This window comes from Oxyura jamaicensis, chromosome 5, assembly GCF_011077185.1.
Source record: "Oxyura jamaicensis isolate SHBP4307 breed ruddy duck chromosome 5, BPBGC_Ojam_1.0, whole genome shotgun sequence".
NCBI classification, from domain to species: domain Eukaryota; kingdom Metazoa; phylum Chordata; class Aves; order Anseriformes; family Anatidae; genus Oxyura; species Oxyura jamaicensis.
Window position 1 is genome coordinate 60,984,152 of NC_048897.1, and position 27,500 is coordinate 61,011,651.

General features: G+C 44.7%; 1 protein-coding gene across 4 annotated transcripts in view; it reads right to left on the minus strand.

Moving 5' to 3' along the window:
- Window positions 1-27,500, minus strand: part of LMO1 (LIM domain only 1) — an 81,041-nt gene that overhangs the window by 41,500 nt on the left and 12,041 nt on the right. The window contains exons 1-2 of one of the 4 annotated variants that reach the window (XM_035327926.1): window positions 12,303-12,654; window positions 11,237-11,338 (exon numbers count right to left, since the gene is read on the minus strand). In XM_035327926.1, the coding sequence (XP_035183817.1) occupies window positions 11,237-11,261 (25 nt within the window). In that variant the 5' untranslated portion in view covers window positions 11,262-11,338; window positions 12,303-12,654. Of the gene's footprint in view, window positions 1-11,236; window positions 11,696-12,302; window positions 12,655-15,297; window positions 15,520-25,400; window positions 25,520-27,500 lie in introns of those variants that run through there. The other 3 variants (XM_035327929.1, XM_035327928.1, XM_035327927.1) reach the window with 3 other exon arrangements.

Below are 27,500 nucleotides of genomic sequence, written 5' to 3' on the forward strand. Positions count from 1 at the left end.
TCCTCTCCCAGTGTCCTCACACAGGGTACATGGGTCAGTCTTTGTTTTGGAAGGGCAGACAAGGTCAAGCACAGAGCCCTCTCTCTTCAGGAGCACCCTCTGAATTTCCACTTGGACGTACTGTCCTCAAATGATCTGTGGCACACCCACCACAGACAAGGTCTATACCTGTGCCTCCCTCCAGCATTAGCAGACAGTTATCAGCAATTTATTGGTCAATTCATGCTGGGATCGTGTCTCCTTCACCCCCCCCCCCCCCCCCCCGGCTGCTCCATACTTCAGTTCTTTTGAGGTCAACCACGACCACACGTTGACGCCACCCTTCTTCCCCTCTTCCTCTGCCATTTCCAACCGATGGTAATTCCTGATCATAGCTGGCCCAATGTTCCCAGCAGAGATCAGCCAGGGCTCCTGAAGTCCTTTTCTTACTCTTGTGAGCTTCTCATAGGAATGAAACCAAAGGGCAACAAAAGACGACTTCAGCCCCACTCTCATCAGTTACACTGAAAAACCCTTTGGTGGCATTTTCATGAGAACAGGAAATTTGTACTTAGTGCTCACAAAGCAGCTTGCCCACCCTCTGGACTAAAAGACACGCTGAACAACTTCTGTTTGAGGGCAGAATGCATGGCTTTGGATCTACGCTACCACTTGTTAAAACAGCAATGCTTGAGGCTCATTTCCCCTTGTCTCCCAGGATCAGAATAGAAGCATTATTTCTCATTCACAAAAAAAAAAAAAAAAAAAAGAAACCGATGACACCGAGGACCAGTTGCATCGTGTTCAGGCTGTCATCCCTTAACGCAGCTGCAGTTCAAGAGCAGCTCTCCACAGCTGAGGTATAAGAGTCCTGTACAGAGCTAAAGCGGTTTGCTATTTTTTGTCCATCACTGCGTGTGTGCGTACACATCTGGGAATCAAAGTTTTTCTTGCACAAAACTTGATGCTTCGTAACAGGCAGCCAGGAAAGGTGCCTGTGTGCTGGAGGAGACCAGGGGTTCCCTTGAGGGCTTTGTAGCCCTCGGGGTGGCCAAGGGCCAGCTCCACCACAAACTCCACTTGATCTCTTCACAATTTAATTGTCATTCTCTTTAGCGTACGCACGCACAAGGCAGATTAAGAAAAAGACGTGGTGTGCAGGGTGGAAGCACCATTACACAATATTAAAATGTCAGAGGTTTAAGCTCTGTGTTGGTGTAGTCATAAGTTACCAACAACCACTGATGGCAGACATAAAGCTTCCCTTAAATTATTAAGCATAAAACAGCAGACTGTAATATTTTGCTAAACCAAAGTACAGACACAGACAAAGATGTCATTTCAATATTTGAAACCAGCAAGTTTAATTTAAAATAAGAGCAAACCAATAAGCTCAGAAAATAGCAATGTGTGAGAGGAAAATTACACTGCTAGAGAAAAAAGTGGAAGGACTTAAGAAATTTATAAAAGTAATCTCCAAGTGGAAATTAGAAATCAACCCCTAGAAACAGAATAACACAAAAGAAATATTACTGTCCACTTTCTAAATCAATATAACACTGCTACACGACAGAATTACCATGGTAACTCAAGTAAAAAGAATAAAGCAATTCTTATTATTTCAAAATAAAATCACAGCCTGAAGCCCAGCTTTTATTACAACTGCTGATAGATCGCTGGCTTGTATTTATCTGAAATATTGCTTTTCAATCAGCTATTTTATGAATGTACAAATTTCACCAAGCAGCCCACTTAGACTGAATGCTTAAAAACCCCCCAAAAAGACTAGTCAATGAATCGAATATACATACATGTGGTTTTTAAGGGAGCCTTATTACACGTTTAGTGCGTTTTTAAATTTATTTTACCCAAATTAAAGAGAGATAAGGGAATGAGAGAAAGTTAGAGCCTTGTTTAGTCTGACCTCTCTACATTCTAACTTCGGTTCCCTGCAAAAAACAATAATAAGAAAGAACAAAGAGGAACAACAGCCTACCCTAAAACCTCCAGCCCCTGCACAAGGACAGGGAGCGCGCATGCATCGGGGGGTGCGGACAAACACATGCACCAGAAGAGACACATCTGCTCTCTCCTGATCAAAGCAAGAGAGAAAACACTGTCTAAATACAAAGTTACTCAAGGACGTTTGGACTTGCCCTGCTGGGTACTTTAGGCATTCAAAGCGTTGTTTGTACAGCTTGGGAAGCGCAGGGTGCACGGGATACTTTGTGCTGAAGCTGCCAAGGGCAGGGCTCGCTCAGGTTCCCCCATGTCTCCTCTGCCAGTGCCACCTTTTAAACACGTTACTGCAAGGAGAGGACCAGCAGGTTCCCTTCTGCTCCCCAGCATCGATCAGGAACTGATCGCAACAGTCCTCTTCGAAAACACCACCACTCCTCTCCCCTACCCCACCAGCAGCAGGCAGCCCCCGGCAGCTGAGACGTTAGCGGGACACGGGGCAGAGCTGCACGCCGCCTTGGAGCATCACCCCAAGAAGCAAAGCACTGCTGGTGAAGAAACACCTGCAGACCGTCAGGATGCCTTACAGCACGCTCTTACCTCGTTTTCCTGTCCGGGCCCAGCACCGGACACCACAGGAGGAGAAGGAGTTTCAGATACCCCCTCCTCCTGTGCTGGGCAGGGCAGCAAGGGCCATGCAGAACAAACTGGGGGCAACCTGCAGAGAAACCCAGGTGCCCACCGGGCACACCCCGCTGATTCCCAGGCCCTAGTAGCAGGGGACACCAACACGGGGTGCACAAAATGCTTAGTGCTGGCAGAACGCTCCGAGGAGTAAAAGCAGCAGGGATACGCCAAATAGCATAGCTGGAAGTAAAGACAAACGCTGCAACAAGAGCAATAAGCCACCTGCCAGCTGCCTTTTATATTAAAATATTTCAGTGTTGTTAGAGCTGCTTAATTTCCCATTTTGCTCAAAGTCCAGAGGAACTTTGTGGGTTGCTAGCTTTGCCATGCAGCAGTGACATTGCTCATTATTTTTAAAATAGATTTAGAAGCTGTGATCACATTCAGCTCAAGCTAAAAGTATGCACTGTCTTTTAGTGTAATGTGGTCCTTTGCTGTCTGCTGCAAATGGGTTTTAAAAGCAACGGTGGAAACAATGTGTGCTTAATCTGAACGTGGACTGCAGAGAGGTCACACACTCAAATATCCTGTTTTATGTGGTATCTGGTTGTGTTTTAAAACACTCTTTCTAGAGACTTCAAGCCAGCTGAGGTCACAAACAATCATATACAGATTAGAAAAGGGAAGGAGCTTGGGGGAGCGAGGGGGAGCCTTGTCTGACACTGAAATAGGACACTAAATTGCACTTAGTATTTCTTTAAAAGAAAAATGGCTAAAGTAGTAAGCTTCAGAGAAGCAGTAAATACAGGGGTGGTTAAAGAGTTTTTATTCAAATAAAGTCTTGCCCCAGGAGAGGGAAGGAGAATCTTGAAATATGGAGATAGGATTTTACATGTGCTAAAAGCATCAGTGTGACACTTTTTGGAAAAAAAAAAAAGGGGGGGGGGGAATACCTTCGTTGTTATACATGACAAAATAGCAACTAAATGTTTGCTTTGATCCCAGCGCATAAAGGGTGAAGCTTTTAGGCAAGGAGCGGCAGGTGATCTCAGCTCTTCTGCAAGTCCTAATGCTCCTAAAAGCCACTCTTCCAGTTTCTGTAATTGGGCATCAGTAGTTAATGTAGTATTGACTGCATTACATGCTCCTGTGCATCCTCTCACTAATGCCAATTGCATCACCTTGTACATTTACCATATTGCTTAGCCAATAGCTGTTAAAAGCAATCCAAATCATGAATCATATAGGAAACTTTTAGCAAGACACGACATCCAAAGGAGACAATTTACAGTTGAGTTAATCTGGGTACATTAGCGAGACATGGATTCAGGAAGACAGACCAATTTATGTTACTTTAGTTTTACCCTTTATTGCTTTGTATAGGCAAATGAATGGAAGGGCATGGAGTAAAAACAGATATAAAGGAGTTCTTTTCAAAACAGATCTCCATTCTGTGCAGACAGGTCAAAGGGTTTGAGACTGATGCTTGGTTCAGGCTTTCATAACCATAACAGGGTACTTACAGAAATCATTTTCCACAAAGGAGTATAAAGATAAATATATAATGGATTCTGAATAATGCTCAATACCCACCCCCCTCTACAAGTACATTAGGCAGAAACCAAGTTGCTCAACATTACCCAAGGCACAGCCTATCCACAAGTCACTGCCATCGAGCGTGCCAGGAGGCGGCTTTAAGCAACGTCCCAGGGAGGTCTGCTCACGAGCTCCTTCAGGTGGGAACCCAAGGCAGGAACTACCACGGCACTTGTCTGCGTACAGAAAGTAAGACCTTCCTCTACTTAACTTGAAGGGATCATATCCATTAGAAAAGTATACCCATCTCTCTGGAACAGCAGGAAACGATGCAGGCGTTACAGGGATATCGGTTAACCCACATCAGCAGCAAGGTAGAGCCAACCAGGAAACAAATTAGCAGCAAGTGTCCTCTGCAGAAGTACATTTTGCAGAACAATTTCACACTGGTTGCTTGACCAAAAGATGCATAGCAAATTGTCATAGCACCTTTCTGCTCTTCTGAGCGAGCTCAGCAGCGCCAGGAAAAGAGAGGAGATCGGGGGGCGGAAAAGGACACTTGGGAAGTGAGCTGCTGCTGTCTCCTCTCTTTTGGGTAGTGAGCAATTTGCAATATTTTTGGAGTAGGAAGAAAAGAGAGGTAAAGGAAATTTAGGGGAAGCAATGGCACATCAGCCAAAAACTTTACAAAAGAGAAACGGAATTGCATCCTTTAATATTGGATTCCAGAGTACTGGAAGCTCTGCTGTTCTACGTCTGTTTTGAAAAAGATCATGATTCTCCTTTGAAAAGCTTCCAGAACTCCCTTCGAAAGAGTTGCACATGCAGGGAAAATGCCAAAACAAAACATTTTCACTAGCTGATCAATTTAAACAGCTGTGGTAAAGCTGCAGCCACTGGCACCATCATTAACAATTTAAAGCATGGCTGCTTTTGTCTTCCTTCCCAGTTACATTCTCATTATGCCTTCTTATTTATTAGAAACACAGTCCTCCGGAATACATTTCTATATCTCAGATCCATAATAAACCGAGTAGGAACATCCCTGGCTTCCACTCAAATGGATGTTTACATTGACGAGAGGGTTAATTGTTTAATTCTGGTCCAAGTTCTCAGCATTTCAGTCATGAATATGCAACAATCAACCACTTTTTCTTTAAGAAAAGCCAGAACTGTCAAAATCAATAGTTTAAAAAGAAGGCAAATATTACTTTCACTGCCCAAGTCACCCTTTCAGAGTTTGATTAGCATGCAAGGAACTCTGAACACTGGAGAAAAGAACTCAGAGACGTTCAATGAAATTTAAAAACCCTCTACATTTGGACAACAGCCTCCATTATCTGCTTTGATGTGCGATGTATGAAGAAACTAGCTTGCAAGAACATTCACCGGAAAGGAGAGCTGAGCATCTGTTTGCACAGATAGCACCCAACATCGCTCTTGAAAAACTTAGGCTCGGGAGTCACCCTGTTGGAGAACAGAGAAGACACCCGCACACACACTTACACACTGAGAATTAAAAAACAGTAGGCTGCTGCAAATTGTTCTCAGACCATTTATAGGTTTAATTATGTTAATCTAGTAGTGAACAACTTTCGTTTTACGTCGCCCCTCCCTCCACCCCCAAGTCTTCAGTGAATAGGCTCTACATTCACTGAATAAATCATTCCCTGGCAACAGTTACGCACATTATTGAAGCTGGGGGCAGTGATTTCTATGCAGTTTAAAACAATGTCTATGTATTCTCAATGATGACAGTTCTGTCCAATTCTAAAAAGATATAGACCCATTAGAGTTTTATAGTTCAGCCTTTAGCAGCATCTGCAGTGCCTTCTTTATTCTTACACCGCAATGCTTGATGCCATTATTCTGATTTTGAATTGATTTCAAGTAAAATACCTTATTTGCCATAAACTTTCATATTTACTGAAGTAGTACTCCTCGCAGATGCAGGTGGTCATAATGCTAAAAGAACAGTTTGCCTTTAGCGGGGACATAACAGTTCATGCTAATGACAGCGAAGCAAAACTTTGAGCAGCAAGCACATTTACAGATAGAATAAAACTATCTCCAAACACAAAGCCTGAAAACCTTAAGAAAGCCTCCAAATGAAATCAATTAATCCTCCAACCATGATAAATTTCTTAACCATTTAAGAAACATATTTCAGACTCTGCTGTGACCCTTCATCACCAGACCTAATGGATTACTTTATTAATAATGCACTGCTCTTAAAAGGAATTTTTCCGAAGATTCTACCATAAGAGAGTATTTTCAGAATGGCTATGACAAACAGGCTGACATGTTCGCGTTGTATCTATTAAAGATAATAAAATGTAACACTAACTCCAAAGAAGACAAATTATGTTCTGCAGCCAGGGTATCAAGCATCCTTTCTACTATATTAAACCAAAATTATAATGCTACTAATTTCCAAGAACCAATTTCTTCTTTTGCCATATTACCCAGGCTGAAAAACATCCATATGCTGTTTTAACACTTATTATGCCAACCAGATGACTAGCACATCTCACCGGCATCTGGGAACGAAGAATGATGACACCCTATAAAGATGCCTACCCAGATCTTTCAGCTATCTCATCTGAAAAATACTAAAAATATTTGATTGCCTGGCAGGAATATACCTACACAACGCAGTTTGCTCATTGCTAGCTCCTTTCACCAGTCTTCTTCTCACAGAGTAACTAGCTTTCATTAAATAGAAGTCTAGGTTTTCAGTGCTCCAACTACAGTACCTTTCATTTCTTGAAAAGATTTGAGTAATTACTATCTCACAGTTGTCTCATGCCTTGGTATTTGCCGTTTCCATGTGCATGGGACACCTGGGGGAAACCTACTTTGATTAACTCTAGCTCTATACTTTGTCAGCTTTGGAGAAACATTCCAAATTCTTGTTATTATTTGGTCCTTTCTGGCAAAGGAGTCTCACATGGTTCATTCCTCTACCAGGTGTGCTCTGGTCTTATTCAGATTCCTGATTCTACAACCTTCTCTTACCTCTTGGTAAATATATTAATCCGCTGCAGTATACCTGAATCACAAAATGACAGTCACAAACTAAGGACAGACAGAGCCCTCTGAAATTACACCAAGACCATGGTGTGTCAAGATCAAACCCTCAACAAACCAACAGGTAACCCAGCTAAACAGGGAAACGCAGGGTCTTTGATGACATTTATCAAACATTCTTTGAATAAGACGGAAGTTGGGAAGATGCTAAGTGTTTCTTTTTAAACAGGAAGCTAGGTAATGCTGGACCAAGGAGGAGAAGATCCTATGTAGATGGGAACAGGACAGGACAGAAAAGAGAGGGAAAAGAGGCAGTTTTGGGAGTATTAGACAACAAAAAAATTTAATTCATGTCATGCGAGTGGAAAAAAGCCACCCTGCCATTTTCCTCTTTCTTTACACAATGCTTCAGTAGGTTCATTTGAGAAAGGTACCTTAAAAAGAAAACCAAAAGGTACCGTCAGCATGGAGAAGAATTCTTCCTACACGGTACTATATTTCATTAGGCTTGTGGGCAACCTGTACGTGCTTCGTTTTTGTGTGTATAATGATTTTTTTTTTTTTAATCAACAGAAGCAGATTATCAAGACTCATCTTGCTGAAGGTATATAAGTGTCCATCCACATCCACCTAGCAGGTGTAGGTACCCCCAGCTGGGGGCAGACACTCACCCATGAAGTCAGCCCATGGCTCTGCTGCCCTGGCTAGGGCACCGTGGCACCGTTCTTTGAACCGCATTTGTGGCCTGCCATTATACAATCAATTTCACTGCTTTTCTAATTCCAAACGCTGCTTTTCTTTCCTCCTGTGCAGGGTGAGATGGGCTCTTACACAACAGGGAACCCAACTGCTTCCACTAATCCAGTTTCAAATTACCTAATATTCATTGCCCTAAATACCTCCCGTCAACCTAAGGCCCATTCTCCAACCCCAACACACACAACTACTGGGTATCCATATTTGTCACTTCATTTTTAAGAATAATTTTAAAAATCCATAGCTTCTTTATCTTTTTTTAAAAAAATAGAAATAAGGCTTGTGTACTAGCACACGTTTAACACAGCCCTCCCATGTCGTTTACTTGGCCTACTCTTGCCATCTATTTAATCAGAGTTCTGCTTTAAAACACAAAGGATCCATGATTTGGGGTGCTGCTGCCTGTGCAAACACTGGGACAAATATGCAGCTGATCAGGGCTTTTACAAGTGCACGTACACTCAATAATTTGGTTCAAGGATACGATGTCTAGTTAACACAGTACAAGTTAGCTAAAAGGAAACTTTCACCCTCCCCACACATAACAAAGAACCGTGATTTCTATTAGTGCGTTTCATACCATACATGCTGATTACTAGGCTGTGCTTCATTGTTAGCAGAGATTACAGCTGGGATAAGCTGCAGCTTTTTCCTAATTGCTATTATGATGACTGAATTTTTGTTTTGTGTCAAGCATTATTCACACATTATACTCAAAAATTTGATCCCTCCACGATGCATTATTGATTCCATGCAGGCAATCACACTGCCGCCAATGTGAAGAATTAATTTGGGCTATTCTACTTGATTTGCATTGCTCCATCATAGCAGAACATAATTCTATAGGGAAACACCAATTGAAAAGGAAGATTTAACAAAATATGGAAAATGCTGCTGTCCTTTAAAAGAGATGAGTCCTGAAAGGGAGAAAAAAAAACCAAAAAAAAAAAACAAGAAAACCCAAAGCCCATCACAACACGTGTGGTCCAGTAAGAAATAAGGTCAGCCAGCCAAATTCATCTTAGTCAGAGGAAGGTTACAAGAGTAGCCTTATGCCTCTAATAAAGTAAACTAGCTTGCTTCAACTTATATTGCCAAAGAAAACAACTGAACACCTCTGAGAGCAACACTGCTTCAAAGCCTTTGAAACCCTGTTAGCTTCATTTGTTTTCCCAGCATAAGCAATACTCAACCACTTAGCGTGTCTTTTATCCACAGTCCAGTCAACTGCAAAGCTGAACTAGAAGATGTGTAACAGATGCTTCACATCTTTTTTTTTTTTCCTTTTTTAAATAGGTTCTACTGTGTTAACAAAGGAACTTAAGGGATCTCAGAAATCGAGATGGGGGAATTTGTTCTGTTTTTTTGACCTGAAGATTACCTCACAGATTTAGGATGCCAACTTCATTAGCACAGAACCAATTCAGAAGTGGAGGAAAACTTATGCAGGGGTGCTGTGACCTCACATTGCTCTACGCTTAGTCAAAATTTGCCTGGAATCTGTATAAGAGAGCACACCAACAATGACGCATTTCTCCTTGGGATCAGATTTTAAAGGTGCAACATCTTTGTGAAAAGTCCATTCACATTTTTTCATCGTCCCAAACACTTCACACCAGAATGAAACAAGAATTCAGATTCCATCCCAGAAACTAGACCCAAATTCTGTTCACATTAGCGCACTAGATTATTTCAGAAATCAAAGGTGTCACGAGATAAAAGACCTCAAAATGCTAGATGCAAAGCAGAGTATAGCAATCCCCCCGCTTTTGGGGGGAGGCAAGGAGGGAAGAGAGCAGAGGAACTTCAGTACAAGACCTTCTGGTTAAAAGTAAGCGTATATCTGCTATTTCCAATAGTCAAGTCTTCTTTTCTGATTATTCCCTAGTACAGTGTTACTTTTGTTTTAAAATACCAGAAGACAGCTACGGGCTGGGGAACAAAAATCATTTTGCTGCAACTTATTAACATAGGGCAGCTTTCAGTACCATTCATAATGCCCAATTAGCACACAGAAAAGCAAGTGACTTTGAATTACAAGTTATTTTTCTCACATATTTTTAAGAGTAACACATCTATTCAAGCGGTATCAATCCTACTGCTGAGACGCTCCATTTCCATTTTCTCCAAGCATGTTGGATCCCTGTGAAAAGCCGTTCCTATCTGCAGCCTTGGAAGTATTCAGGAATTTCTTATGCTTCCAATGGCAACTGTTAAATAGTTTTAAAAATTATATGTGTAAAAAGACTTCTAAAAGAATGAAACCATAGAATCCAGCGACACACCTCTTACACAGCACTTCGACCACCTATAAAGGTGAGATGAAGCGATGTGGTAGTAGCTCCAAGTGTGTGCTAGACGCTCTTGCTACACAGAGCGCCAAGGTGGAGGTCTTTGGTAAGAGGCAGTGCCATTGACTGAAGTCCATCTGGACGAGTACAGAAGCCTTCCACTCTGCCCCTGGTTTAATCTTTGCTCTCAGGGTGCAAGCTAGGAGGGGAGTCCTGAGCCACAAAGCAGCCCTAGAAAAACCACATTACGAAGTTGTGAATAGACTTACCGCACTCATCCTAGAAACTACTGGTGACCGAGCAGTTCAGTTGCACGCCCCGGTAGGCGACATGCGCGAGGCGGCACCAGGTCATTCTAACTCATCGCTAACACCATCTACTTTTCTTTACACCAGTTTCTTTACCCTTAGTCGTCCCCAACAAGGACTGGTTGACTTTAAAAAATAACTATATGGGAAGTCCTAAAGTAAGTTCTATTTCAGCTTCATTCATTAAATTACCTCCCAGGTGAACCTCCACTTCTGCCATGTAGAGAAGGGAGTACATTCTTAGAATAAGCTAGCGCTCTTTTTGCCAGAGCAGCTTATTAGCTTATTGTCATTATGTTTATAGCTACGAAGGAAAGCTGCGAGAAATTGATATTAAAGGCATGCATTAAAGAGACCCAAATGACATGCAATGGGAAGGAAGCATCTCAAAATTAGATTTACAATAAAAGCTGTTAAAATAAATGGGCTAAAATGGATATACAAGAGCAAGTTGTAGAAAGAAAAATTTAAACAGATGTAAGAAACCAAAATCAAGCTGGTTTCACTCTCTCCTTCAGCAAACAGAGCCTGGGGTAAACCCTTCTAGACTGGTTCGATCATGCCAGAAAAGAGATTAAAAAAAAAATATTAAGAGCAAGCATGCTTTTCTCAACACAAGGGAAAATATCAGAGCTGAACGCAGAGCACTCCGACACGCACAGCGTGCATCTGTTTCCGAACTATTTATTTACCCATTCGCAGCACACAGAAGCCACCAAGCACAGGCTTGCACAACCTCAGCCCACCTACCGTCCTCCTTGTCCAGCACCATCATCTCGGCAGTCAGGAAGGGTCCGGGGACAGATGCTTCTTCTCCGGCAGCCTCCGCTCAGGGGAGGAGAGAACAAGTCTCTGGGAACACAAATGAGCTACGGTACAGCTGATCGTCCTTTAGCAGCAAGTGAGCTCTAATTACCCAGTTGTCCAGCTTTTAACCTAGATTGCACTCAGTTAGAATTACACTCAGAAATAAAGCACTTTGCAGATACAAAAGTAGGTGAGACCGCTTTTGTGCCGCAGAATCGCAAGGAACTAAAACTGCAATTTCGGAAGGGGGGGGGGATCCGAGCCGTTCCTTTGCCTCTCGCCTTCTAAACGGCTCAATTTACACAGCCTAATCTATTTTCACGTAATTGCCTTTGATAGCTCGGAACCCCGGCTGGCGCGGCTCCCCAGCCTCCAGCCTTCCCGAGCGCTTCCCCCCCCAGCTTCGCGCAGACCCCACGCGGGGAAGGAGGCTCGGGGGGGGGGGGACGGGGGGGGAGAGGGGGGCAGCAGGGCGAACCCGCACCCGCCGGCCGCTGCCTCCGCCTCCCGGCCCCCGAGCCCCGCCGCAGCGCGCCCGGCTCGGCACGGCTCGGCTCGGCAGCACCACCTGCCGCCCGCCCGGCCCCGGCCAGCCCCAGCGGGGGATCGCCGGCGAACTTCGGGGCGCGGGGGCGACCCGCACCCACCGTGACGGCCCCGGGCGGCTGTCGCGACACGCTGGCGGGGGGAATGGCTCGGCTCGGCCCCGCTTCCCGGCCGAGCGCCCACCCCGGGACAAGCTGGGGGGCCGCGCCGTGCGCCCCAAGCGGCGCCGCTCCGCGCCGGGACCGTCCGGCCGCTCCCTCTGCCCCCCTCAGCCCAGGAAACGTTCCCTTCCTGCTCCAAGGGGGCTTCTGCCTCCCCTTCGCAGCTGATACAAAGCCTGATAGCGGGCTCCGGCTGTATATCCCTAATGCCGGGTTTTAATTAGATTCCTTATCCCCAGCTGAAGTGGCTTTTCCTTCCCCCTTCATTCAGGAGACTTAATCCCACCAGCCCCGGAACGTACCTGATGTTAAACCTGGCGTGTTCCGCGGAACCGCTCTCAGCCAGCACTCGGAACAACTCCTGCTTCCCGCTGGTGCTAGTTTGCGAGTGTTCAGTAAGTGTTCTAGCGTGAGTGCAGCCACCCCAAGTAATCACTTCAAGCAGTATCACGACCCGAAAAGGAGAAGAACCTCACCCAAAGGTTAAAGTCTAATAGTTAAAAGCATCAGTGCAAAACCTAAGGAGAACACGGGCTCTTCTCCACGTGAGGCATTTTAATACTGATATACTACCGGCCTCCCTTAGGAAAGGACGACTCCAGAAGTGTTTAATCGTTCTGTTTGCGTACTTTTCAATCCCATCGCCTTCAAAATGGACAAACGTACCCCCAAATACATGGTACATTTAAACTATCTGGTAACTGCAAGAAAGGCAGATTTTTGATAAAGTTAGCCACCGCCTACTGCGGGCGTAACGCGCTTATAAGAACCAATATACATTTTATTCCTTCACTGCTTCATAATGCCACAGAAGCTGGATCACCCCCTCTACAAATGGATATTTTTAAGCGCTTTATCTGCTTACTCATTTCACACACCAACAATAAAAAAAAGTTTTCTAACCCCCAACACATTTGTACAGCAATTAAAGTCAACTACAATTAACACAATCTGTCAGAATTAATCACGATACCTCATGTCAGTTTACTTTTTAAAGCAGAAATCTGGGCTTTGCAATCAAAACATTTATGTATTTGAGAAATATCTTAACTCTCATTATCCTGAAATTCATAAATGCGCTGCGCAGTGCGTAGGTTGGCTTGCCCACAGCAAATCCGGCAGTGATTTACACCGGGGAGCCGACTAAAACACAAGCCTTGGGGAAGTTTTTCCCTCTCCACTTTCCTCATTTTTCCTCACCTCTCTCCTTTCAGCCTGTAACGGTCGTTTTGGGACAGTATTTGCCAAACTTCCACTGTAGAGCTGTATTTTCTAATACCAAGCCACGCCGCATCAGTCAAGTTACGTTATGTCATGTCGAACACACGAAAAGATGTTACCTCCCTGACATAACTTGACGTGACGCCATAACACATCAAGTCAAAAACATTATTAGTGCTGTTATTTTTTCAGTCTGCCCCTTCATCCTCAATGATATCTGTAAAGGCCACAGTGAAGCATTACAGCGTCTCTATTACTTCCCTTGGCACCGAGGAGCGTGTTTGCCAAGGAAGGTTTCTACTCGCAAAGCCGTATAGCGGTTACTAGAGCCCATGGGTGACATGGGTGTCACACTAGGGCCAGCCGTGCTTCTGTGGCCATGCTACAACCCAGCCCCAGAGGCTGGCCAAGCAGGCAGCTGCCTTCGAGGCCATGGCATGGCTTGCCAAGCAGCCGAATGGGCTTCAAGAGCAAGGAGCACGTTGCAACCTCTACCTGCGAGGCAGCGAGCGTCCTCCTTGCGATGCACCAGGATGGCTGGGGGGTAAAAGCGTTTCTGATATCCTGCCCTCTCCATGGAGTAACAGCTATGAACACCCCCAGTGCTGAAGGAGACCTCAAAAGAACCCCCCCCCACACACACACACACAAGAAAAAAAAACCCACACGGCAAACTCCTAAAATCGTAATGATTTTTAGATGGTGGAGAACAGGCTGGCCTCTGAGAAAAAAAAATAGAGCCAGTTATAGGAAGAAAACAGACCCACTTCTTTTATTAACAAGCTCATTCAACCTTGATTTTAAAAGGAATTGGGTTTAGTTAGCAAAAGCTTCCATTTTTAGTCCATTTGCAACCTATGCAGGTCCAGCATCCCCTTTTAACATTCACAGATGAGTGGGCAAGAGGAGCCCCTTTGAATCAGGCAGCTAGAAACATATAAAGGTAAAAGTAAGCTCTTCATAAAAAGAGTTTCTTCTCTCAACCTCACCTCCTGTCCCCAATTTCTCCAGTGCACTCTCAGAAGGGACCATGATTTCTCCTCGAGTGTAACCGCTCCCCACCAGCACAGGCTCCCGGGCAGTACTGCGGTCTGTCACCCCCAGCTCCTCACCCCTCTCCCCAGGGTTTTTTTCCGTGCCTCGCTCCTTTTTGAGCGCACCCCGCACCCCTTTAGCCCTACCATCGCCCCTCCGTCCCCTCGTACACAGCCGCTGCTGGGGCTCCTGCAAGGGGCTGCCGAGCACTGCCTGGACAACCAGCGGCTCTGCTCTCGGTCCCCCACACCACCAGCCCCGAGCCCCTCGTGTGTGATGAGCACGCCTGCGGAGCTCGGCGGAGCCCCGGCCCCTGCTAAGAGGCTGCTCCGTGGCCCACGGCTCCTCCAGCCCACCCTTCCCCCCCCCCGGGGGACCCCGCAGCTCCCCCGGGACCCCGCAGCAGCCCTCCCGCCGGAGCGGGGCAGGTGCAGGCTGGGCTCTGCCAGCAAGTGGCCGGGACTGGGGCACCCCCGGGTTGTTCCTGGTAAAGGGCACTAACGGAGACGCGGAGAGACTTCGCTCCCCCGTCCAACAGCCGGCTCGGCCATGGGACCGTCGCGGCGTGGGTCGGCCCCAGAGGCGAGGTGCGGGAGGGAAGGACCCCGCACGGCACAGGAGGGGCTGGCCCCACTAACTCCGTGCCCTTACCCGGCCCCTCTACCTGCGTGCGCCGGGCTGCGGGAGGGCTTCTCTGCCGCTCCCCCAGCGGGCGAGCTCAGCCCCTCTCCGGCACCATCACAGCCCGCCTTGGGGCCACCGCGCCGCTCCGGAGGGCTTCGGGAACCCCAGAGGGAGGAGAGCAGAGCAGAGATGGGCTGGGAGGGGGCCCTGCCCGGACCACCCCCGGCCCCTCGCTGCGCAGCCGGACCGCCGCCCTCGCCAAGCCCGAGCTCCGGGTGGAGAGGAGAAGGGAGGGGAGGACGGGGACCGGGGCAAGCAGCGCAGGAAGCGCCTGTCCCGAGCCGGACCCCCCGAAGTTGCCGGGCGGCCACACGCGGGAGGCCGCGGGGCTCCCCCCCGCCTGCCGCCGCCACCTACCGTCCTCCTTGTCCAGCACCATCGTCCCGGGCGCCGGGAGCGGCCGCCGCCGCTCGGGCTCGCTGCGGGGCTCCGGGGAGGCTGCCGGGAGCGTTAGGGCCGGCGGAGCGCCGGGCTGCTGCGGCCGCCTCGGCCCCGGCCCCGACCCCGGCCCCGGCGCGGCGGCCCGGGCGCCAGCCCAGGTGCGGGAGCTGCGCGGGGGGAGCGGGGCTCGCTGCGGGGCTCGCTGCCGGTGGTGCCGCCGGCCCCGGCCTCTGCCGCCCGTTCGGGCAGGGACGGTCCCGGCGCGATGGCGTGCGGCGGCTCGCGACCTTCCCCCCCCCCTCGCTGGCGCTCCTGCGAGAGCTTTCCCGGCGTCTAAAGTGCTTTTCTCTTGATTTCGCTCTAAATCTAAAATTATATTCAAAGGAAGGGGGGCGGGAGGGAGGAAAGCTGCGAACCTATCACCGAAAGCAAAGGCACTTGCCGCCTGCCTCTCGCTCGCTCCCTCTCTCTCTCTCTCAATTTATGTGCTTTGCACTCTCTCCTGCTGCTGAATAAATGCACACATTTCCCAGGGACCCTCAGATTCCCCTGTTAATTAAATCAATTCATTATGCTCAGATCTGATTAGCAGCCCCTTCCCCCCCTCTTTGAATCAATTATTCAATACACAAACATAATTGCCTGTGCCAGAGGTGTCTAAGTATTAGCTTATTTAACTCCAAGGACACTAATTACCCCTAGGGCAAGGGAACTTTTCTCATTAATTCTGACAAAACACAAAAGCACAGTTAAAGTGTGTGTGTATATACGTGTGAGAGAGAGAAAATGGGGGAGCGCACAGCTGAGGAAGGGAGGCATTGCTCTAACACGTGTTACTGTATAACTAAGCTCAATTTTCCGTCTACCTTTTGCATTAGGTTATTCCCCACATCTCCCCTTCGCTAAGCTCCCCACAGCCTTCTTCCCCCTCTCTCTCTCTCTTTTTTTTTTTTTTTTTTAAAGCAAGGAACAGATCTGCATTGCAATGGGGGCAGTTGCAGAGTGAAAGTGCTTGCAATCAAACCCGAAAAGCAAAAAGTATACAGGACCGATGGGGAGCAAAGCAGGATTTGCAAATAGTTTTGTTTATCAAAGCAGAAAACTGTGTGGCAGACAATCTTCTGTACTTTAAAAACCCGTGAAAGAAATGGCCCTCTGAAGCAGCCGGTAAGATGATACATAATCTAGTATGTACTGGGAACAGTTCTGAATTGTTTACCATTTGAATTAATGTCAGTGCCCACTATTAATGTACTTGCTTCCTACATTTACCATAATGGGCTTGATTTCCATTAGCTGAAGCTGCAACGCTAAAAAAGAGCCTAGGCAAGACTGATGCAAACTGAGATCGACCATCATTGTAGCATCTGAGACGCATGACTTCTGGCTTGCCTGTTACCCAGATTTTACCTCTGCGTGAACCTCCTTTAAATAAGAAAAAAAAATATTTTAGAAAAGGAAAGAAAATGGAGTAGTAATTGATTCCCCCAAATTAGGTTTTTACTTTCTAAAGACCTGTATTGTTCATGTCCTCAATGTGCACAGAAGTATTGAAGATTTTCTTTTTGTTTCCTTAGGCAATGCATGAGCTGATCCATTAATCCATTTGGCTTTATATATCAGGAAACTAATATTAGCTCAGCTCATCTATCAGGTTTTATTTAGATCCCCCCATGTTGCCTTTAGTTAAACTTTAGTCCAGACTGGTTCCCCTTGAGGTAAAACAGTTTTTGGTAGATATCAGGGGAGACAATGGTGCGAGTCACCTCATGGGAACCATCCCCTCCCCAGTTCCCCATCATCACATTCCCCCGTGTCAAGACAATCATGAAAAAACTTGCTCGGTTGGCACTGCTACCTGCTGGCTTTAGAGCACACCTTGTCCACACCGCTAAAAGCCAAGCAGGGGGGCTGGGGGAGCCAACACGAAGACCCCCCTCTTCTCCCTCACCAAAAAACCACTGCCAAGCCTGCTTGGCAACAAACGGACTGAGTTACATTCATTTGCAAGCATAAATATGTTTGGGAACATGAAGTTGTGTTTCATTAGCGCACTATGATTTCTGCATGTACACGTGTAAGGATAAAAATGTCTTCAACTTTGCAACACAACAAACCCTGTTAATTCTGTGGTCTTTGATTTCCAGTGTACGGCACATCCTGCACCCACAGGAACCTGGCCTGTCTAGCTCGATGAAGCTTTTTTTTGCCTCCTGAAAGAACCCAGCAGCACCTGAAAAATACTAGCCCTGGAGAGCATCGTGCATTGACACCTTCCTGAACGTAGTCTCGGTCCTTGAGCCTATCCCTTTTCTCACCATGGCCAGGTTTTGGGGGCAGAGCCAGAATCTCAGGATCTTCGTATGCAACCGCTAAGGCTCATTCTGAGTATGCTACAGGGGTGATGCAGTTTCATTTAAACACGGACTTACTGAGCAGCAGGCATTTGTCGGCGTGCACTGGAGCTCAAGGTCACTGTTGGGATGCCAAGGGTGAAACAGGAAGAAACTGAAGAAACAGATGTTGACTTTAGTACCATTCTTAAGAAGTGTTGTTCACACTTGAGTTGAGAGAGATGTGGTCACTGGAGATGAAAGGTGGAGGGAAAAAGCAAGAGGCAAATTTGCACATGTGCATGCGCATGAGGGAGCGTGACACAAGGGGAGAAAAATAATGCAAAAATCCACAAAACCTAAACCATGCAATTCCCAAACACGCGTTCTGTTGTTTGCTGTAATCCTACTGTTACAGTGCCATGGACCTGGGGGTTTACAGCCTTAATAAGGTCAACCCCAGTGTAAAGGTCCCACTTTAGGTAAATGACTTTTACAGTGTGGAGCAGCATTGTTCTGCATGGTTTTCAATTATATCTGTTCAGCGACTCATTTCAGAGAAGTGAGCAAGTCTGAGTAATTTCTGAACCTCCTTCACCCAGCAGAATGTAAATGCCACACCAAGAATTTTACCGCACTTGTTTGATGGTACCCTGACACTGCAGAGGAGCAGCAAGTTCACTCCTTCCTAAAGCACACACACACGCAGTGGGTGCCATGAGGAGCAAGGCTGGGAACCCTGGCACAGGCCAGTGCTGGAACTGGGAACAAGCCTTGGTCCCGAGCCCCCAGCCTCTAGACCAGAGCTCAAGCAGCTCACTGTCAGCACGGGAGCAGACAGCACAGTGCCAGGTTATCATTACCGTGCCCCGTTGTTCACTCCTTCCCAGTACCTTACACACGTTCTGATTAAGCAACATTGAGAAGTCATCATGCTCAATACTGCAGAAACCACAGCTAAAAGAGACCAGCTGTGCTCCACCTCAGAAAGCCTCTGGTCTAATAGTAACTCCTGCTACTCCTGGTGCGGGAGGGAAGGGAGGCAGGAATAAAAGCACCTGTGTGCTGCAGCAAGGAGCAGGAACCAGACCTCTGGCTCTTACTTCACTAGCTGCTCTTACTTTTCTTTTGCTGGTCTTGAGCACAAGCAAGACAAATTGAAGTTTCTTAAGAACAATGTGAGGTTCTTACTAAATTGCAAAGGAAGCCTGCAGTATACTTAAGTCAAGCCTTTAGCAGACCCGTGAGGTTTCATATTATCCTATGCTTGAATGAGGCAGATGACTGGAGCAAAAACCAGCTAATGACATAAAAGCATTCTTCTACTTTCAGTCTCTCTTAATTAAGGAGTTGGTTAATGTTTCAGTGTTGGGAATTATAAAGCTTCATCAGGGAGGTTAATTTTTTTTTTTTTATCTTTCAGCTGACAGGAGAAAGAAAAATCAAAAACAAAAAAGAAAAGAGGGGGTGATTAAGTCACGCACCAGTCAGAACCCAACACTGAAGGCAGGATCAGGCCATAGCAAAGACCACTGCCATGTATGGTGAATTTAGCAGCTGTTTCTGAAGTCAGATTTATTGAGCAGATGAGAGTTTTGTCTGCCAGTTTAGACACATGGGTTTTATTTCTTGAAATCACCCAAATAACCAAGACAACTTGCACAGCTCGATACTAAATTAGCTACAAAAGATCTCCCGTTTATGTTACTACCCATTTCAGAACCACTTGCACCTAGCTTGATAGTGTCAGAAGAGACTGACCACGGGCTTGACCTTATACTGCAATTCAACAGTCCTGTGAAGGAGGAAAATCAGAAGTGCTCTGAAAAGTTACGTTCACAGAGAACATGGGCTGCAGTTCAAAAGACCACTCAAGTATAAACCTGAGATCTACAGACCTCAATTATATCTAAACTCCTGTTTGATCTACTTAACGTCTCTGCATATGCATTGTAAAGTAAGACTCAATTTTTTTACTATTTTGCATGAAATTAATGTTAAATATTTTTTGCAAATACGGGCTATTTAAAATAAAATAGTTTGTTCAAAATACAGCAATTCCTTTGATAGAGTAAAAATGGCAAAGCTTCAAAAATGTTACCTCTAGAGAATGAGCTCTCTACCACTGTGATATAAGGTTGACACTTTAAGCCATTAGGCTTTACAACCTGTAGAGATCTTCTAGGCAAATTTACAGCTAATAAATTACTTATTCAGAAGTTTTGCTTCTGCTCTCTGTAGCACAAAGTTAAAAAGAAAAATATATTTTTTTCAAAAATAAAAGACCACCTAAATCCTTGGTCTGCTTCTTGGTTTATAGGGTGTTTACCATGCAAAACCTGCCTCCCCAGAACAGCTGGGTTGCAATGAACTCCACAAAGTTTCCTTCTACAGAAGAAACTGTCATCAGAAAGGTTTCTTGAGTATTAACTACTGAAGGATCAGGTTGGGTATTGCACTTTGCAGATCCACCGGTGTCTCCTCAGTACCCATACAACTGTGGAAAAGGACAAGCCTATGAGCTAGGTGAATGGCTTTAGAAGAGGCCCAAACTATGAGCTAGGACAGGGAGGCCTCCCAGGCTCCAGAAAAAGCACACTTAGAGGAGACACATCTCTTCCATGAGAAGCCTCCTTTGTCTTCCTACTTCTTGAAACTTTCCCAGGCTCAAGAGAGACGCGTTCTTCTGTCTGCGTGGTGAATCAGTTTTTGATGGTGATGTAAAATTTCAGTTCATACTCAAGTCAAGCAGTTCAGTACTGTACCTTTAGCCCAGCCTCTCTGAGCAACTCCACACATGGACTCTGACTGCCACCTCTTCACACAGTAGTCTCTGAGCAGTTTCCAGAGTCCTTTAATGTACATGAAAAGAGATCCTTAAAAATAAAAAACACTGCCAAACCTTACATGTGTATTACGGTGATGGTGCTTGTATAATGTCTCTCACTTTCATCACTTAACTGGAGAATGTCATTCTCTACTTCAAAGTTCATTGCTACTGCAATATTTTTTGTATATAGCCCTGTCTTTTACTCCTTACCTTGGAGGGTGTGGTAGGTACACCTGACAGACAGATCTGGCATCCACACATTTGCCTCAGTTGTTTTATGGAGGAATCCAGTGAGACAGCGTCTGGTTCTGGAGTGACACATGGAGCTCACGGGCTTGTTGCCACATCCACTGTTGTGATCAGAGCTTATTGCTCCCAGCCTGATGTCAAGCAGAGACTAATCAAATGTGATATGGGTGAACACAGGCAGAGCCATGGAGCTGGCTATTTCCGAGTCTGTTGCTTTTGGTTCTTCCTTACACTGCAGCAGCACACGAGGTTCCAGTTACTGAGCAGGGCCATAACATAACATATCCAGAAATCCTGGTGTCTTCCTTCACAAAGACACATTATTTTTTCCTCATTGACTTGCTACTGAAGAGACCAGGCAAAATTAACACAGAATAGTCAGAGGTGGAAATCCATTAATTGAAAAGACATCATGCAATGTCAGGCTTACGTTGCTTTGTGATGACAATATTCTAAGACGCTGCCAACATCCCCCGTGTTTTGTGGCTCCTTCTGTGTCTACTTGGCATGGTGACGTTTACCAGATCTTCATAAAGTCATTCCAACAACATATCAGCTAAAAAAACGTTGATTCCATAGGAAAACAGCTGCTTGCTCAGTAGCGGTAGGTGCACACAAAGGACACCGCATGACTGTTGAACACTCACCAGAGGAATTCCAGCTATTCCTGTATCACACAGCCAGAGAGGGACTGTTGTACTGGACTGTGTTTTGCACATGCTTTCATCAGTGTCCAGCTCGGTCTGAATCTGAGGGTAATAATCTTCTTGATCCATTAAAGTGTGAGAGGAGGAAACATATCCACAAAACATAGAGTACTATTTTACTTTTTTTTTTTTTTTTTTTATTAAAAAAAAAAAAAAAAAAAGGAAAGAAAGAAACCCATCCTGGGGAATTACACAATTTCTCCAAAGACAGAAACAAATTCAACACAGGTGAAAGTTACTGGAGATCTTCTGATAAAAGTAGGCAGGTGGAGGCTCTAATGAAGGCATACACTATAGTACACATCTTGCCAATGTTTCTTAATGAATAATATGTGCACTCAGATGAGAGTAATATTGATTGAGGTCTGCAGGGAAAGTTCTCTAGGAAAAAAAATATATTCTAGGAGCAGAATCCTTTTTGGAAGATTCTGATCTTTTCCTGCTGCAACCTTTTCCCCTCTCTGCAACCTTTCCTGCTGCAACCTTTCCCCTCTCTTTGTGCTACCCAAAGCAGCTGACAGCCAAAAAATGAAAAGCCTGCCCTGCATCTAATGTATCTATCAGATCCAGAAAGAAATTTATATACCGGTACTAAGAATGGCTGCACCATTCTCCTTAGCTGGTAGAGGGCACAGCAGTGTGTAATTAGGACTGGATTACTTTACTCAGAACTGGAGCAGAGAGCAGATGTCATGCATTAATATTGGCATTTGATTCCAGACACTTTCTCTGCCATGTTTGCAAAAACAATTTGCCTTCCTATCTTGGATCTTGCCTTGCATTTACTCTTTGATTGCTATAATGCAAACAAAAAGCCACCAATGGCAACAGGAATGTAGGACAGGTCCGTACAGAGTAGGTAGAGTTTATGTTTTAATTCCTAACGTTAAAAATAAATAAAATAAAATGCTTATATTGATTAGATTAATATGGCTGATATATTCCACTAGATGCCAGCTCAGACAAAAGAGGTCATGACATTATAAAGCATTTGTTAACGTAAGCCAACAGTAAAGAAAAATATACCTTATTCCAAATTAATGTTATCAGATACTATCTGTAGTACATATGAGATACATCTCCCTTTTCAAACATAGACAACCTTTCCCCCCACCTGCTTTTGCATATAGGGGACTTCCGTTTTGATTCTACTCCAGTTCAACATCTCATATACAGAATCCTTCCAGAAGGCCTAGAACTGAATTTCATGCTGTTAAAAAATACTGGCCCAAATTCTGAACTGCAGCCAGCTTCCATTTGAGAGCAGCTTTATGACTGCAGCTGGGTTATGGAGGTTTCTAAGGAGTAAAAGATAATCTGCCTTCATTTAGGAGAATCCAGGGTGTGATTGCAATGGTCTATACTGCAGAGGCACTGAGTAAACATGACACAGTGGGCAGCATGAAATCCAGCAGAGTGGTGGTGACCACCCTGTCTTCATCTATATGGATACAACCCAAAGAGAAGAGCCGATGAAACTTTGCTGCAGGGGTATGTTTGGCTTCAAGACACACTGTTTGGTGTGCTTAGGGTACTCAACAGTCTCAGACCTGTAACACCAGCATCACACCTGTAGTGGTAATGCCTTTTTTTTTTTTTTTAATCATGCAGGGCATCATCTAGACAGACACATTTTGGAATAACACCAATCTCCTCTGTCCAGACTTATGTAAACCACTTCTCATTACTCTGTTCCCTTGTGATCCCAGGCACTAAATAAATATAATAATAATTAAAAAAAAAAAAAAAAAAAAAGCAGAGAGGTTGGGAAGAACGGAAAAAAATGATTGCATTAACAGGGCCACAACTTAGAGACTGGATGATCTTGAGCTTGTGGACCACAGAGTCTCCATGAAATACTTCCCCTTTTTTCACTGTACCCAACCGTGGCAACTCCGCTAGTCCTAAAGAAGGGTTGTACATTGGATAGCTTAACAAAATGACTAATTACCTTGAGAAATCAGAAAAAGACTACTGAAACTAGGCAGGCAGTCCATTCAGTACCAGTTCACATTCTTCTGGTCCATTAGCAAGTGGCGGAAGTGTAAAAACTGCTATCCTAAAACAAGAAAATAACTGGAGTGAAATGGTAGCAGTTGCCACAGTTCACTTTAAGCAGGTGAGAAACTCAGCCTCAAAGCTACAAAGATAACTAAAGAAATTATATCATTCTCTCAGTGAGAGCTAGAAAAGCTTCTTGACTCACAGGGAGGTCAAGAAGTGATAGCCCAGTGGATCATTTGTTGTGTTTTTAATGCTTCATGGCTCAGGGTCAGTCAGAAATCCCTATCTTAAGGTCATGGTTAGGGCAGTCTGGAAAACAATCTTGTTTCTTTCCTGTTACTGGCAAGGCCTTGCTAGGCTCTGCTATTTCTCTCTCTCATAGCAAACCATTATAGCCTACTCCTGCTCATCACACTGGTTAAATTCACCCTAGGCACTAACACGCAGCTTCTCGGGGGTCACAGTAGCCCAGAGGACCTTCTCTGTAGCTCTCCATAGCATTACAACACAAGGCAACAAACAGACAAAGCTAACACTGAGCAGCATTCAGGGGAGTAAAATTCCTTACAGTGCCCGTTGAGAAGTGAGTACTACTATTTCTTTTTACCTTCATTTTTTTTAAACAGCATCAGTGAGACAGAATGAGGAGCATGGATAGCAGCAAACCTACCTGTTAGCTAAGCACCGAGCTCTATTTCTACGGCTCTAGCCCCTTGCCACGGCAGCAGCATGGCTACACTTGACACATGGGGAAGCAGTGATAATCATCTATCTCATAACCTGCTTAGGAGACAGACTGACTTTGAAGAAGCTGGAAAGCACAGTTCAGAGGGCCTGCTAATGACTACATCTGTTTTAAATAGACATATTTTGACTATAGCTTCCATACCAGTCACTGGAGTCAAGCGATCACTTAAAAAGGCTGAGATACAACTCTGCAGTATTTTACAATGGATTTAATAGCTAAGCCTTAAAAGAAAAAATACTGCCATCCAAACACGCAGCTGAAGCACAGGCCTTTAATGAACACCACTCACTGCTTAAATGTGAATTCACACTACAACACTCTTGCAAATGATCTATAATGCCTTACATTGCTAGTATATCAAATTTGCATAAATATTCCTCAAATATTTATAAACCAATAGATATAAGCATGCATTTAAAGGTGAATATCAGAAGTGCATTACACACACAGTTCTTACACCCTAATTAATTCAAATAATCACATTTTTCCTTATTAAACATTATGTGGATAAAATATAGCTTGCCATCAATTCTAAGCACTAAAATACTGTTAGAAAGGAACAGCACTGCCAAAAAAAGCAAGAGAGAGAACGTGCACATACAAGAACACTTTACTGAAATGTAGCTATAAGATCTAATGCCATGGAATGACTAACAATAATGTATATATTACTTTTAAACAAGCGAGCAATTTTGGATAACTTTCCACGTCTTTGTCTGGTGCTTCAGTTTCAGCCTAGTGAGCTATAACTGTGCAACATAAGCAGAAAGCAGCAAAAGTGCCTGCTAACCCGCTCACACATTTTAAAAAAAAAGGTCTCCTCAGAAGCAAGGATAATTCTGTATTTCCTCCAGCTGCTTATTTACTGGTGCTTTCCTGCCCTCATTTAATTAGAGCTAAAAAAAACAACAGTAACAACTGTCTCTAATATTTTTTTCCCTTTACTTATCGAGAGGTACTAAGAAGCACTGAGGACAGCTGTGCAGTTGGGAACAAATTTCTAAGCCAGCCCCCCCTTTAAAGCTTTTATGCACCTTCGAAGTCTAGCCCTGCCTGAAAGACAGTGATTAAAGTTTTTAAAGAGTACAGAGATTTTACAGAGTGTAGTACGATGCTCAGGACCAATTAAATGTCATCTTAAGTACTTAACTGAAGCATTTTTTATATACCAGGAATCAGTTAAGTGGAAGGTGCCAAATTAAACTTACATTTTAATTTTGCCATTGAGTTAATCTCAGGAGATTATGCATCGTATTTCAAGAATGGTTTCAGAAAGCTTTCAGTAGAACAGTCTCCGTTAAGTTGGCTTCAGAAGCACTGCAGAAGTCTGTAAAAAGAAAACACACAAGGGAAATTCAGCATACTCAAAAGCAAATGAGTGCAAACAACAACAACAACAAAGTGTTGCAATTAAGCCCCAAAAATGCAGGTGGCAACACATGAGGGGGTCTCAGTCAAGAGAGTATCAGTCTGTACAAGGACATTATGTGAGTTTGTTCTGGTTTCAGGCAAGAGCAATAAAACCCAGGTTCTCCTTTCTCCAACATGTGACAAGTTAATTTGCCACATGTAATAGCATGATATAATGATCCACATGTCCTTTCTCTGATGAGTGCTTTTCTCAAGCAAACATGACTGAGAAATTCTGGGGAGAAAGAAATACAATACAACTTTTGGGAAGGCAGGAGGTCTTGTAGCTGACTGGCACTAGGGAGACTTGAAATTTATTCCAGGTCTGGTTTATGCTTTCCATACAGTGCATGGCAAGTCTCTTAGGCACCAAAAGGCAGGTGGCAGGTAAAATTTTTATAAATGTTTACATGTTCTTGGCACAAACATGTAGAAACCAGAAGATTTACATGGTTAAATGGACACAGACTATGGTTGTAAGCCCAGCCTAACCCAACCCTTGCCAACCATCCTCGTGCCTTCTTTTGGAAGGGTATTTAACATTATTATTACTTTACATGGATTATGTCAGTGACTGGGGCTAAGGAATGGTCCAATAACTAGAGCACAACTTTAAGGACAGCCGTTAGTACGTGGAAGGGAATACCCTGGAAGTAGGAATACCCTGGGCTGGCTTTCCTGCTCCTGCAGGAGCAATGTGCAGCAACTCGTACCTGTGTGTCCCACACTACGACCTCACTTGGGAAAGCAGGCAAAACGCAGCAGTGGCCATCTTTCTTCAGAATGTGGGCAAATGGCTTGTCTTCTCATTCTTCCAACAAAATACACCGCCGTGATCTCTGAGATCACTCACCAGCAGATGGGAAGGCTGCTTTAATTCTTTCATGTGCCTGAGCAGATGTCACCTGTACCAGCTACCTCACCAAATAGACTTTTCTGGCTTAGGGTGTGCTCCTGCACCTTCTCCTGTTTAATTTATGTGTAATCATTAATAAATCATTGGGCTGGAGGAGAAAACATCGCTCCAGGTGATGGAATAGTTTACTCATCCTGGTTTCCACTCCCTGCTTTGCAGATTCTATTTGTGTTTTACATTGAACAGTCTTTGTCTAAACTGTCACCATTGGCATAGGGATTTGACCCTGCATCCCTCTAAGATGATGAGAAAACAAAGTCTCTTCCTGCCCTCCTCTGTGTTTGAATCCATGGCTGTTTAAATGGGAAGAACTGCATTCAGAAGAGGGATAAAGGTCCTTCCATGTAGGCCGCTTTAGCTCTCAGGGAAGAGGATCTCTCCTGGGAGAAGTAGGTTTGGGTAGCATGGGAGGAAGGACTCGAACATAGGTCCACCCTGCTTGCCTGAGTCCTCCACCCACTGAGGGGCAGTGCGAGGAAGGTGAGCAAAGGACTTGCCCCTTGTGCCAGTGCCGAGTATAGAGTTTAATTCTTGGTCCTGTGCTTTTCTAACAGAAGTCTATGTTTTCCCTTACTTTCATACGCTATACTTGCTCAGTTTTATCATTACAGAACACCATTAAGCTGTCTTATGAACCTGGGCTACTGTTTTTGTTTTAAAATTGCTTAACATCAGCAAGCACTTTCTGCAATATACAGTGCTGATTCTCTCTTCATTTTTTATGTTGCCTTTGTTTAATATACTCAATTACAAACAAGAAATATCTGCAGAAATGTAGTATGCAGGAAATGTATATTTATATACATAAGGTATATGTATAATTTATCAAATGGAAGGAGTAGAACATTTCACTCAGTCTACACATAAGGTTAAGCTCTGAATACTTATTGTGGCTTTCATGAATCACAGGGCCTCACTTTTGCTACTGGGGATAAATTATTCCACTCTGCTGTATTATATATTCTTTGTATAAAAGATGCAA